This window comes from Lissotriton vulgaris, chromosome 5, assembly GCF_964263255.1.
Source record: "Lissotriton vulgaris chromosome 5, aLisVul1.2, whole genome shotgun sequence".
Lineage (NCBI taxonomy): Eukaryota > Metazoa > Chordata > Amphibia > Caudata > Salamandridae > Lissotriton > Lissotriton vulgaris.
Window position 1 is genome coordinate 316,806,280 of NC_141693.1, and position 13,278 is coordinate 316,819,557.

Below are 13,278 nucleotides of genomic sequence, written 5' to 3' on the forward strand. Positions count from 1 at the left end.
CTAAATGCGTGGCTGACGAAATAGGCACAGATATAAATTGCACTTTAGGGAACAGATTTTAAAGCCAATCACAATTCATGCACAGCGGACCAGACTATCCCCAACAGTAATGATATTTACATAGCGCTTCATAGCGCTTTGGGTGGCGTCCAGGTGCCTTATAGGACGAGCAGCAAGCACACTCTGGGAAATGCGTGGCTGGCTAAATACGGACGGATATGGGATATGTATTCTTGTCTTTTTTACAACAATTTCATTTCAGTAGGATAAAAGAGCAGTTCACACATAAAACAGAGGGGAACAAAAAACAAAACGCGTTGTCGGGGCATGCGATTTCGTGGTCTGCGAAGTTAAGTACTGCCCAATAGCAATCAACGTATTGGCGTTGCAACAACTGCCTCTCCCTCCCTCTGTGTCACTCCATCCCTCACTCCCTCCCTCTGTGTCACTCTATCCCTGTGTGTCACCCCCTCCTTCTGTGTCACCCCCTCCCTCGGTGTCACCCCCTCCTTCTGTGTCAGTCCCTCCCGCTGTGTCTCTCCCTCCCTCTATGTCACTCCATCCCTCTGTGTCACCCCCTCCCTCTGTGTCACCCCCTCCCTCTGTGTCACCCCCTCCCTCTGTGTCACCCCTCCTTCTGTGTCACTCCCTCCCTCTGTGTCACCCCTCCCTCTGTGTCACCCCTCCCTCTGTGTCACCCCCTCCCTCTGTGTCACCCCCTCCTTCTCTGTGTCACCCCCTCCTTCTGTGTCACCCCCTCCTTCTGCGTCACCCCCTCCTTCTGCGTCACCCCCTCCTTCTGTGTCACTCCCTCCCTCTGTGTCACTCCCTCCCTCTGTGTCACTCCCTCCCTCTGTGTCACCCCTCCTTCTCTGTGTCACCCCTCCTTCTCTGTGTCACCCCCTCCTTCTCTGTGTCACCCCCTCCTTCTCTGTGTCACCCCCTCCTTCTCTGTGTCACCCCCTCCTTCTGTGTCACTCCCTCCTTCTGTGTCACTCCCTCCCTCTGTGTCACTCCCTCCCTCTGTGTCACTCCCTCCCTCTGTGTCACTCCCTCCCTCTGTGTCACCCCTCCCTCTGCGTCACCCCTCCCTCTGCGTCACCCCCTCCTTCTCTGTGTCACCCCCTCCTTCTGTGTCACCCCCTCCTTCTGTGTCACCCCCTCCCTCTGTGTCACTCCCTCCCTCTGTGTCACTCCCTCCCTCTGCCACCCCTCCCTCTGTGTCACCCCCCCCCTGTGTCACCCCCCCCTGTGTCACTCCCTCCCTCTGTGTCACCCCTCCCTCTGTGTCTTCTTCTCCCTGTGTTCCCTTTCTGATACTCATAGTTAGCTGCTAAAAAATGACTCACTGCGCCCCTAGCTAGTGCCTACTTGTCAGGGGTAAGGTGACTGTCAATCCTCTTTTCCTCCACCACCCATCCTCACGGCTGGACACAGCACTGGAACATGGGCAGGTAGTACTAATTAGTGTAGTATGTCTCTAGCGCCTCATGCACCAGACAAGGCGCCGAAGTGCACCCAGGTGCTCGAGTAAGAGGCTGCCATGTTTTTTGATAATCCGTCCAGAGAGAAAAGAGACGCAAAATGTCATAACCAACGCCGCGCTTAATTTGAGCCGGGTGGGGGCCGAACTGCACGGATTTTTCCTTATGATATAACGAGTGCATGAGAGGAAAAATACGCAGGTAGCAAAGACGGAGGAAGAAAAAGACGGCAACCCCGTCACAAACAGAAATGAACCTGCACATGTGAGAAAATGGCAGGGATTGTGCTGTGTGGTAGTGGATTAAAGACTACCTGCCTTGGTATTCAGTGTGCGATATGTAGTGTCTTGGTGTGGACACGTTCTAGTGTTTCTATGTAATGCAACACACTCTACACCCACCCACCACAGACGTCATGGTGTCACATGACGCTGCCAATAAAAGAGGCTGAGCGCACGTGCTCAGGACCTTTCCTACCACTCTCTCCTGGTGTCTGTGTCCATCCTTGCTGCGCCCATCATGAGGGCCCAGGGCCCATACTTTCAATCATTACACGATAGTCAGCTTCTGAGCAGAGTTGTGAGCACCGGCACTCTTTATTTCACAAATCAAGCACTGAACTAAAGTATAGTTTAAAAAAACCTGCAACTGAGGAAGAAGAATGGACATCCGAAACCTTTCGGTTAAGAACGTTTTTTTTTTTAATCCCTCGTCAACAGCCATGGAAAGGGCACACCCTGACTTCAAACTAGCAGCAGAACTATAAGTACTAAACAGCAATAGCACACGCCAGCAGTATCAGGCGTACAACTTCTGACCAAAATTATAAGGTAGCTAGCGGGTTAACGCACCTCCACCAGCCGAAGAGAGCGGTGAATAACTTGCAGTTCACAGATTTGAACCCTGATGGTTACTCGCATTCAATCGTTTATTTTTCTGAGCTCATGAGAACCTGGCTGCCACCTAATACTAAACTTTCAGCTCAGACATTGCTGCCATGTGTAACACCGAAGTAGTTCTCTTCTCACAGGCAAACTGCAAGGGCACACCCTGACTTCAAACTAGCAGCAGAACTATTAGTACTAAACAGCAATAGCACACGCCAGCAGTATCAGGCGTACAACTTCTGACCAAAATGATAAGGTAGCTAGCGGGTTAATGCACCTCCACCAGCCGAAGAGAGCGGTGAATAACTTGCAGTTCACAGATTTGAACCCTGATGGTTACTCGCATTCAATCGTTTATTTTTCTGAGCTCATGAGAACCTGGCTGCCACCTAATACTAAACTTTCAGCTCGGACATTGCTGCCATGTGTAACACCGAAGTAGTTCTCTTCTCACAGGCAAACTGCACAAATATCGTCTCCCGTGGGGACTGGGGAGTGCTGTGGTGAGCTGGAAGTCCTTCTGCCGCGTGTGCCACCGCGTGTGTGGAGGTTATGCACGAACTTAATCACGTCCTCCGGCTCCTCCCTGTGCATGCGAGGCTGCCACAGATGCATTATTTCCCGTTACACCACTGCCACGAAATTGCCTTTATTGACTTAATATTAGCAAGGGTACCTCTGGGTGTGCCTGCCCAGCTACACATACTAGTGCCTGCCCAGCTACACACGCTACTGCCTGCCCAGTTACACATGCTAGTGCCTGCCCAGTTACACATGCTAGTGCCTGCCCAGTTACACGTGCTAGTGCCTGCCCAGCTACACACGCTACTGCCTGCCCAGCTACACATACTAGTGCCTGCCCAGCTACACATACTAGTGCCTGCCCAGCTACACACAATACTGCCTGCCCAGCTACACATGCTAGTGCTTGCCCACAATTTCCCTCGACTCACCGGAGTTGGCATGACAGAGATGTGTTGCTTTGGTGAATGTTTGTTTGAATTCGCCTTCTGAATTCTGAGCCATATGACACTACTCCGGGAGTCCGGGTTCCTTTTTTCGGTCATGAAAGTCGCTATATTAATCCATTAAGTGCTCCCCCGCGCCCCAGAAGATTTCGATGGGTCCCAATCACGGCGACAGCTAGACCACTGTACGGGAGCCAGCGACAGACCTCACCCCCAAGCGCGGCATCCAATGGGATGCTGCGCCGGTGGACCAGCCAATCCTGGCACTGCTGCCGCGCCAGGATTGGCTACCGAGGCATATTTGCTGCTCGCCCTTTCGGCCTTTCTAAACCCGGGCTGTGGCACCAAACAACTGAAACAAGTACCCCTGGGTCCCGCTGGGGAACTTACAGTGCGCATGCTTGAGAAAGTTTCAAACTTTCCCAAGCATGCGCACTGTAAATTCCCCACTACGGTCTGCTGCAGCCTGAGTGTGTGGACTGTCACTCAAGCTGCAGCAGGCCACGCCCACCCCCCCTGCGCAACCGGCGGCTGATCTGTTATTTATAATACTAGTAGATTTGCTCGGCGGCCGCGATGCTTCCATGTGGGATGGTGGGGCTACGCCCCTACGCCCCAATGGACGCACCGCTGCTGCTTTGAAGTCGGTAGCTCCGTCCGGTGCTACTGTGGTGCTGAAAACAACAGAATCCAACAGTTCCGGCTGACCACGTCGGTGCGGACCGGCGATAGTGTCTGCAGACCCTTAAACAGTACCTTTGATTCCAGCCGACCACGACGATGCGTGCCGGTCATGGTGACCTCTGCGGTTGCAGAGTGAAGCGTAGCGGTGCGGTGTGATGTGCCCTCAAGTCGTGGTGTAGGCAACAACTCAGTGATGATCATCCATCCGTGTCGGTGAGTCAGGGCTGTGGTGTAGAGTGAGGCAGTGCTTGTGGCGGTGCTGACAGGTCAAGGTGAAAGCGACAGTGACAGTTGATTGGAGCTGGCATCAGTCGGACCAGGCTGCGGTGTGGGACAGGGCGGTGCATCATGTAAATTACGAGCGGTGCCCCCAAACCAGTGCAGTTAGTGGTGTCGCTGTCAGCAGGCAGCGACATCGTCGGAAAGACCAGGGCGGCAGAGGAAAGGAAAGCGGTGCTGAGTGTGGTGCACACAGGTCGGGTGCGAGCAGCGGCTTGGTAGCCGCAGCAGTTGTCTTCGTCAGTGAGACCAGGGTTGAGGTGCGAATTGTGGCGGTGCTCTCTGTGGTGCCTTCAGGACGCGGAGTTCGCAGTGGGGTCGGTGACAGTGTCTGCTGCTTCCTCCCTCTTTGGCAACAGAAACCGCGGTTCCAGAGGTGGTACCCAGAGGTAGGTGAAGTCTATGCTGTCCCTGAGACTACATGAACAGGAGGCAAGCTCTATTTCAACCTCTTCGATATACTCAGCAACAAGTAAAGAAAGTTTGGTTGAGTACTTTCACTTCCCAAGGCAGATGCAGCAACTACAGGCCAACCCAGGAAAGCAACAACAATCAATCAATCAATCATTACACTTGTATAGCACGCTACTCACCCGGAAGGGTCTCAAGGCGCTTAGGGGAAGGGGCCGCTACTGCTCGAACAGCCAGGTCTTGAGTTGTCTCCTGAAGGCGAGGTGGTCCTGGGTCAGCCAAAGGTGGATGGGGAGGGAGTTCCATGTCTTGGCCGCCAGGTAGGAGAAGGATCTGCCTCCGGCGGTGGCTCTTCGGATACGTGGTACGGCGGCGAGGGCGAGGCTAGCGGACCGTAGCTGGCGTGTGGGCGTGTGGAAGGTCAAGCGGTCGTTGAGGTACTTGGGGCCCAGGTTGTGGAGAGACTTGTGTGCGTGGGCGAGGAGCCTGAACGTGATCCTCTTGTTGACGGGGAGTCAATGCAGGTTCCTCAGGTGGCCGGAGATGTGGCTACGTCGAGGGATGTCCAGGATGAGTCGGGCAGAGGCGTTCTGGATGCGTTGTAGTCTTTTCTGTAGCTTGGCTGTGGTTCCGGCGTAGAGGGTGTTTCCGTAGTCCAGCCGGCTGGTGACGAGGGCCTGGGTGACTGTCTTCCTGGTTTCGATCGGGATCCATCGGAAGATCTTGCAGAGCATGTGGAGGGTGTGGAAGCAAGAAGAGGAGACGGCGTTGATTTGTCTGGTCATCGAGAGGGAGGAGTCCAGGATGAAGCCCAGGTTGCGTGCATGGTCTGTAGGCTTGGGGGCGGTGCCCAGGGCTGGGGCCACCAGAAGTCGTTCCAGGCGGCGGGTGATGGTCCAAGGATGAGGACTTCCGTCTTGTCTGAGTTCAGTTTCAGGCGGCTGTTCTTCATCCACTCGGCGACGTCTTTCATCCCTTCGTGGAGGCTGGTTCTGGCGGTGTCGGGGTCTCTGGTGAGGGAGAGGATCAGCTGGGTGTCGTCGGCGTAGGAGATGATGTTGAGGTTGTGTTGGCGTACGATGGTTGCGAGGGGTCTCATGTAGATGTTGAAGAGGGTGGGGCTGAGTAATGATCCTTGGGGACGCCGCAGATGACTTTGGTGGCCTCGGAGCGAAACGGGGGGAGGTGGACTCTTTGTGTTCTTCCAGCGAGGAACGAGGTGATCCACTTCAATGACGTCTCTTGGATCCCGGTGTTGCTGAGGCGTTGGACTAGGGTGCAGTGGCAGATAGTGTCGAACGCGGCGGAGAGGTCCAGGAGGATGAGTGCCGCTGTTTCCCCGTTGTTGAGAAGGGCTTGGATGTCGTTGGTGGCTGCGATGAGGGCGGTCTCGGTGCTGTGGTTGGCTCTGAAACTGGACTGCGAGGGGTCAAGGGATCCATTCGTCTCGAGGAAGGCGGCAAGCTGTCTGTTGGCGATCTTCTCAATAACTTTGGCAGGAAAAGGGGGGAGCGAGATGGGGCGGACGTTTTTGAGGTCGGTGGGGTCGGCTGTTAGTTTCTTCAGTAGGGCGCTGAGCTCGGCATGCTTCCAGCTCTCCGGGAAGGTGGCGGTGTCGAAGGAGGTGTTGATGATGTCTCGGAGTTCGGGTGCGATGGTGGAGTCGGCCTTGTTGAAGACTTGGTGGGGGCAGAGGTCGGTGAACCAGGGGGCCATATTGCTTCTGGGTTTGCTGGGAGGGTTCTTCAGTGGTGCGAGGTCGTCAGCGCAGGCGGTCAGCCACTGCACGAAGTTGCGGGCTGCTTCGTTGGGGTCCGGTGTGCTCGCAGGTGGGTTCTGGCTGAGGGAGGTGGTGAGCTGGTCGGCGGTGATCTTGCTCCAGCTTCTGTGAGGAACCTGTTGCAGGTGGTGGTGGGTTGTGGTTTTTCTGAAGCTGAAGTGGACGCAGCTGTGGTCGGTCCAGTGAAGTCCGGCGGAGTGGCTGAAGGTGATGTGCTTGCTGGATGAGAAGACGGGGTCAAGCGTGTGGCCGGCGTAGTGGGTGGGGGTGTTGACCAGTTGCTTGAGTCCGAGGTTGGCGAGGTTGTCCAGCAGGGTGACAGTGTTGCAGTCCTTGTTGTTCTCCAGATGGAAGTTGAGGTCCCCTAGGAGGATGTATTCGGTGGAGGGGAGGGCGTGCGGGCTGATGAAGTCTGTGATGTCTTCGCTGAATTGTGTGCGTGGTCCCGGGGGTCTGTAGATGAGGGTGCCTCTGAGGGTCGTCTTTGGGTCGTCTTTGGGTCGGTGTGAATCTGGAAGTGGAGGTGTTCGGCGGCGCGTAGGTGTCGGTCGTGATGCGGACGGTGTTCTTGTGGACGATGGCGATGCCTCCCCCAGTCTGGTTGACGCGGTCCCTCCTGATGATCTTGTATCCATCCGGGATGGCGATGGCAGTACTCCTCCTGGCAGTTTTTCTAGCTCTTCTTATTGGCTGGTTTCTTGATCCAAGCAAATTCTTTGAAGTCTTTTATCTCCCTGAGACTTCCAACAGAAGGCAAGCTCTACTGCAAGCCCTTGGAGAAAACTCTAACAGCAGGATGATGAAAGTACAATCCAGTCCTTTCTCTGCCCAAGACAGAAGCAGCAAGCAGCAGGCCAACACAGCAGAGCACGCAACAAAGTGGCAGATCCTCCTGACAACGTTTCCAGCTCTTCTTCCTGGCTGGTTTTCAGTTCAGCAGTAATCTAAAGTTCTGGGGTCTGGGCCCCAATATTTGTACTCAGTTTCTCTTTGTTCTTTTGGGCAGAGAGGGTCTGTGCTCAGCCCAAACCAGTTCTGTCCTCTCTGGTCAAGCTTCCTGGCAGGAGATGGAGACAGCATTGTGCAAGAGAGATAGGGCCTAATCAGGTGCAAGGGAAATCTCCTCTCATCACTCTAAATGCAGACCAGGCATATTTGGGTGCTAGTGAAACTCCTCCCACTATTCTGAATGCAGTCAGGTCTAATCAGCCCAGCCATGACACATTCAGGAAAGGCAGGACACAACTTGACCCCCCAGTGGCTGTCTACAGTGAATACACACCCCAGTCCCTGCCACTCCAAAGCCAGACAGTCAATTGCACAACCCAGCAGAGGCACACAGGATGGCCAAGCAAGAAAATACCCACTTTTTAAAAGTCGAATTTCCAAACACACAACAAAAAAATCATCTTTACCAAAAAATGCATTCATACCTTCTGAATTCAGGCAAACTAAACTATTTCTCCATCTCATCCTAATGGGGTTGAGAGGTTACAAAGTACCTCCCAATCTATCCTATGGGACAGATAGCCTTTCAATAGTGAAAAATGAAATATACTGCATTACGGGATCAGGACATGTCACACACACCAGAAAATGCACTACCTTTCACATGCACTGCACCCCGCTCAGAGGGGGACCTTGAACCTACCGAAGATGTAAGTAAAGGGAAGGTTAGGGCCTAGCAAGTGGGTGCACTTGCCAAGTCGAGATGGCTGTAAAAACTGCATGCAGACACTGCAGTGGCAGGTCTGAGTTACCTTTACAGGGCTACTTCTGTGGGTGGCACAATCAATACTGCAGGCCCACTAATAGCATTTGATTTACAGGCCCTGGCACTCTCAGTGCACGCTACTAGGGACTTACCAGTAAATCAAACATGTCAATAATGGAAACACCAATCCATAACAAAAAGCAACATGTCTGGTGGTAAGCCTGCTGAAAAAGCCAAGTCTAACAACAATCTACATGGCCGTTCTTGTAGCCATCGTCAGAACCCGCGGATTCAACATCGTCTCCTATGCCAACGAGCCCACAACCGCCAGAATCAACTTTCACAGCAGAATGAAGGCCACATGGAGGAAAGACAGCTGTCTCAAGCTCAACTCAGACAAGACCAAAGTACTCATCCTGGGACCTATCCCGATCCCCATCCCCTCCCCCTCAAACTGGGGTGGCTCCTGGTAGCCTGCTGCACTAGGAACCCCTCACATCCGTACGGACCATGCACACAACCTCGGCATCATACTGGACGTCTCGCTCACAATGAACCTACAAATCAACGCAGTAACCTCATCCTGCTTCCTCACACTCCGCCTGATTCAAAAGACATTCATATGGATCCCGACAGAATCCAGAAAGACGTCACCCACGTACACATCACCGGCAGACTTGACTACGCCAACGTACTGTATGCTGGTATCACCCAGAATCAACTCAGGAAACTACAGAATGTCCAAAACACGGCAGCCAGACTGATCCTCAGCATCCCCCACTGCAGCCACATAACACAACACCTCCAACAACTCCACTAGCTCCCAATCAAAAAGAGAATCACCTTTAAGCTCTTCATACATGCCTACAATGCTCTCCACTAAGCAGCACCAGAATATCTGAACCACCGCCTCGCATTCCACACACCTGCCACACAACTCTGCTCCGCCCAACTCGCCCTGGCCTTGATCCCATGGATCCACAAGACCAGAACCCGAGGGAGATCCTTCTCCTACCTCAGCACCAAGAACTGGAAAACCCTGCCCCTCCACCTCAGGCAAAGTCGTTGACCCAATTCAGGAAGGACCTCAAGACCTGGCTCTTCGACCGGATCTCCACACCCAGATGGATCAGCCCCACCCTTCCCCCTCAGCGCCTTTAGTCCCTCATGAGTGAGTAGCAGTGCTATACAAACTCCTTATCGTTCGATTGATTGATTGATCCTGTGAGATATAACGGATTATTAGTGCAACTTAAAGGTTCTTATTTTTTTAAAAACATAAAATTACAGGAAAATTCTAATGCATAAAACACTCAAATACTCACCCCAAAAATTGTTCTTTTTTTACGATGCACTATAATATTCAAACCTGTGCACAGCAGGGGTTATGAAAATAGCGCATCATAAAAAACCCTAGAGACTTCAACAAAAAACATTGTTGAAAACTAAGAGCCCAATTTAAAGTTTGACGGACAAGGTACTCCATTCCAAATGTGGCACAATAGCCTTCCTGCCAATCCCTCAGTTCACCTGCCTAATTTAGAGATGATTAGACATTAAGTATTCTATTGATGGAGACTCCGTAAGCTTGATCAACCTCTGACAGCAGAACAGAGTAGGGACTGATGGTAGAACATTAGATCACACGCTCCCTTTAGTGTGGAAGATATAATTTCTATTTTTTTTCTGTCCAGGAAAAGCCAGGAGGTGAGAGAAAGACAATACAAATAATGACCTCCACACTCTGAAAGAAAACTTCCAGGTCGAGGAGGTTATTCATTTTTTCTGCTTTTACAAAACCAAACTTCCGCATTCAGAGTTTGTTTAAAAAAATAAAAGAATTTGAACAGACGGTAGTCCATGAGGATGGCAGAGGTAAAAGTTTTCAGCATCTATAAGTTTGAAGGATAGTAGTCTATCACAATGGAGGAGGTAATGACACGCTGATGGTCAGGGTACCATTTATAAAACTAATAGTTAAGCCTGCAACTAGGACCTGCACCCAACCATCTGGGATTGTCCAGTCCTTGCTGCACATGGCCTTTGGCCGGGGACTGCTGGGTTTGCCAAAGGATCTGGCCTGCAGTCTGGTCTTGGGCCTTACCCGTTGCGAACTGCATTTTTAAAATTAATTTCAGAACCGCGGTACCACTAACAAAATCAGCAGTTTCTTTTCATTTGAATTGCCAGGCAGCAGTCACTATAGATATTTTTGATTATTTATGGTCATATTCACCTAAGTCCCACACTGAGCTTTGCTTTTGACCATGCACAGTAGGGGATTGAGCACAGAGCCTGGCCTATGGCCAGGCCCTACAGCTAAACCCCAGCGAGTGGCCAAACCCAGCCACGCATGGCCTGTGGCCAGGTTCTGTGCCCAGCCACCAATGGGCAGCCAGCGCTCCGATGCTGGCTAACGACCAATGGTTGCACAAGCTTCCGTGGACACCAATTCCACATTTTCAATTTGTAAACATTTTTTCATGGCCCTGTGGTACTTCTGCACATGTGGCACTCCAAGGTACTGATTGACAGTGCAAGCTTCACTTTTTAATACTCGATTGGCCCACAGTACACATGGTACTTCTATGGGACCTCGTGGGAGTCCATTGGGACCACACAGGGGCCTTGCTTGGTCCCACAGGAATATCACTGTACCAGTGTTATGGATTTCTTTTAACATTTTGGGTTCAGTGGGGGTCCTCCTGGGTCCCAACAGAAGGACCAGGGGTCAAGATCCTCCTACCCTGCCCCATTCTATCTTATTTTTTTTATTACATACTGGGGCAGGGTGACTGAGTCCCTGAGTCCTGAAATTGCCGCAACATTTCTGTTGATCTTGCAGCCAGCCAATAAGATTGTTCAGAACTGGTACTGGTGATGTGGGCCTGTGATGGCTGATGGGAGAAAAGCCCTCTCAACCAATCAGCTCCCTGCATTTTTTAAATGTTTGGTACCACAGGAGGACATCAGTAGTCCTGTTGGAATGACTGTCCAGATAGCACTATATTTTGAACATGACTTTATCATAAAAGGGTTGAACAGATTATTACCATATCACAAAAAACATGTTATCTGAGTAAAGATCTAGCATTCTGCCGAATTTGGTGTAATTCTGATCAGCCGTTTTTTTGTATATCTTTCCAAAATCCTACGGGGAATTGGATTAAAAAAAACCTGTTTTAGGATACCCTCTTTTCCTCAGCCCTCATTTGATGGATAAACCCCAAAATTTTCCTGGAACGACCTGAGGTGGATGAACTTTTTTGGTAAAGTTTCATATAGATTTGTCAAACAGCACCAAAGAGATTGTCAAAACAAAAAAAGCTGTTTCTATGGAAACTTTGACTTAACCATGATTACACAGTGGTGATCACCACTGTGTACTTAGTAAAAAAATAATATTAAAAAAAATATCTATCTATCTATCTATCTATCTATCTATCTATCTATCTATCTATCTATCTATCTATCTATCTATCTATCTATCTATCTATCTATATATATATATATATATGGCTGTTTGGCCCAAATGATCACTCACCTCACCAGAGCCCTGTGTTGACACAGTAACACACAAGTGATGGACCTTTTTTTTCCAATGCCCCGGAATAAACTTCACTTGAGGACCACAGCAGGAAATTTACCCTTTCTGTCTCTCTCCCTCTCTTTCTCTCTCTCTCTCTCTCTCTCTCTTCATCAATATATATATATATAGTATTGATGAAGAGAGAGAGAGAAAGAGAGGGAGAGAGACAGAAAGGGTAAATTTCCTGCTGTGGTCCTCAAGTGAAGTTTATTCCGGGGCATTGGAAAAAAAGGTCCATCACTTGTGTGTTACTGTGTCAACACAGGGCTCTGGTGAGGTGAGTGATCATTTGGGCCAAACAGCCAGGACCACAATCTAGCTGAAACAACACAAGGGCTTGCACATCCTCTCAAACATTTGAGTCTCCGTGGAGGATGAGATTAGGTAGTTTTGGAGGGCCAATCCTTTGAAATTAATGCAGATGCAGGCATTTTTTAGTGGCTATGTAAGATGTTCAGTGGGGATGATCCCAATAAAGTTCATGGTAAGCGTTTTGATTGTTTGGAGGATAATGAAGAGCCCTTGAGCCTGCCTGCCTCCAAGTAAGGATGGGTTAAGATGATTGTGCTTGCACTTGAAGAGATCTTTTGCATGATTTTTCTGAGGATGTGAAGCTTTCAACAAAAGTGGCATTTAAATTCTAGAATATGTCAAGTACCGTGAGTGATATCAATTGTCAATCTCTGTTTTCATTGCCGACCTTCACAGACATTTTATTTTAAAAAAAATGAAAAGAATGGCTACTTACAATGCACAAAACTGCACAAAACTGGAACAAATTACCTTGTACGCCTGTCTCACTCCGCCGTTGTCCGCAATATTTTCTCCCAATGTGCTAATCCCACTGACCTGTATATCAAGTAATGACCATTCATTAGAACAATTATCTCAATTTTCAAAAGCTGACAGTGTTTACACGTCCAAAAATTAGACTGGTGGCTATGGCTGGGCATCCTATTCTTATGCAAGGGGGTTAATACTTTATGTGTTTCTGCATGCTGCGAAATATCAGCCACCACAAAGAAAGCAGAGATCAAATCTTGGTCCCAGCACTCTTGTGGTTAAGGAGGAGGCCTTCGTGGCCCGAGGGCCCTTGTAAATATGTGATTGGCCTCTCTAAGGAAGATTTTTCGGTCACCCACTAACATTTGCCCTCTATTTTAACTCCACATGTTAACAACGTTTGCCAGTAGTCCTTCTGCCCTACCCACTTGTACAAACACTTGCACACCAAATTAATATGTGGATGGTATTCTGCCAAGGGCCGGAATTCTGGTCACAAACACACTTTTTCAGGGCAAACATCAGCCATCTGGGGGAAAGTCTAGCAAAGGGTTAATGATGATGTGTTTAATAAATTGAGTTAGTTCCCTGAAAGTGTGTTCTATGTAGTTTACTTGGTTGAAAATAGATAATCTGAATAGATAATAAGGCTCATTATGAACCCCGCAGTGACCCTGTTACGATAATATTGCACCGGAA

The 13,278-nt window shown here is 50.1% G+C and overlaps 1 protein-coding gene across 2 annotated transcripts in view; it reads right to left on the reverse strand.

Moving 5' to 3' along the window:
• Window positions 1-13,278, reverse strand: part of MMEL1 (membrane metalloendopeptidase like 1) — a 1,016,153-nt gene that overhangs the window by 36,398 nt on the left and 966,477 nt on the right. For both annotated transcript variants that reach the window (XM_086921554.1, XM_086921553.1), the window contains exon 20: window positions 12,580-12,645. In XM_086921554.1, coding sequence (XP_086777680.1) covers window positions 12,580-12,645 — 66 coding nt within the window. The remainder of the gene's footprint in view (window positions 1-12,579; window positions 12,646-13,278) is intronic.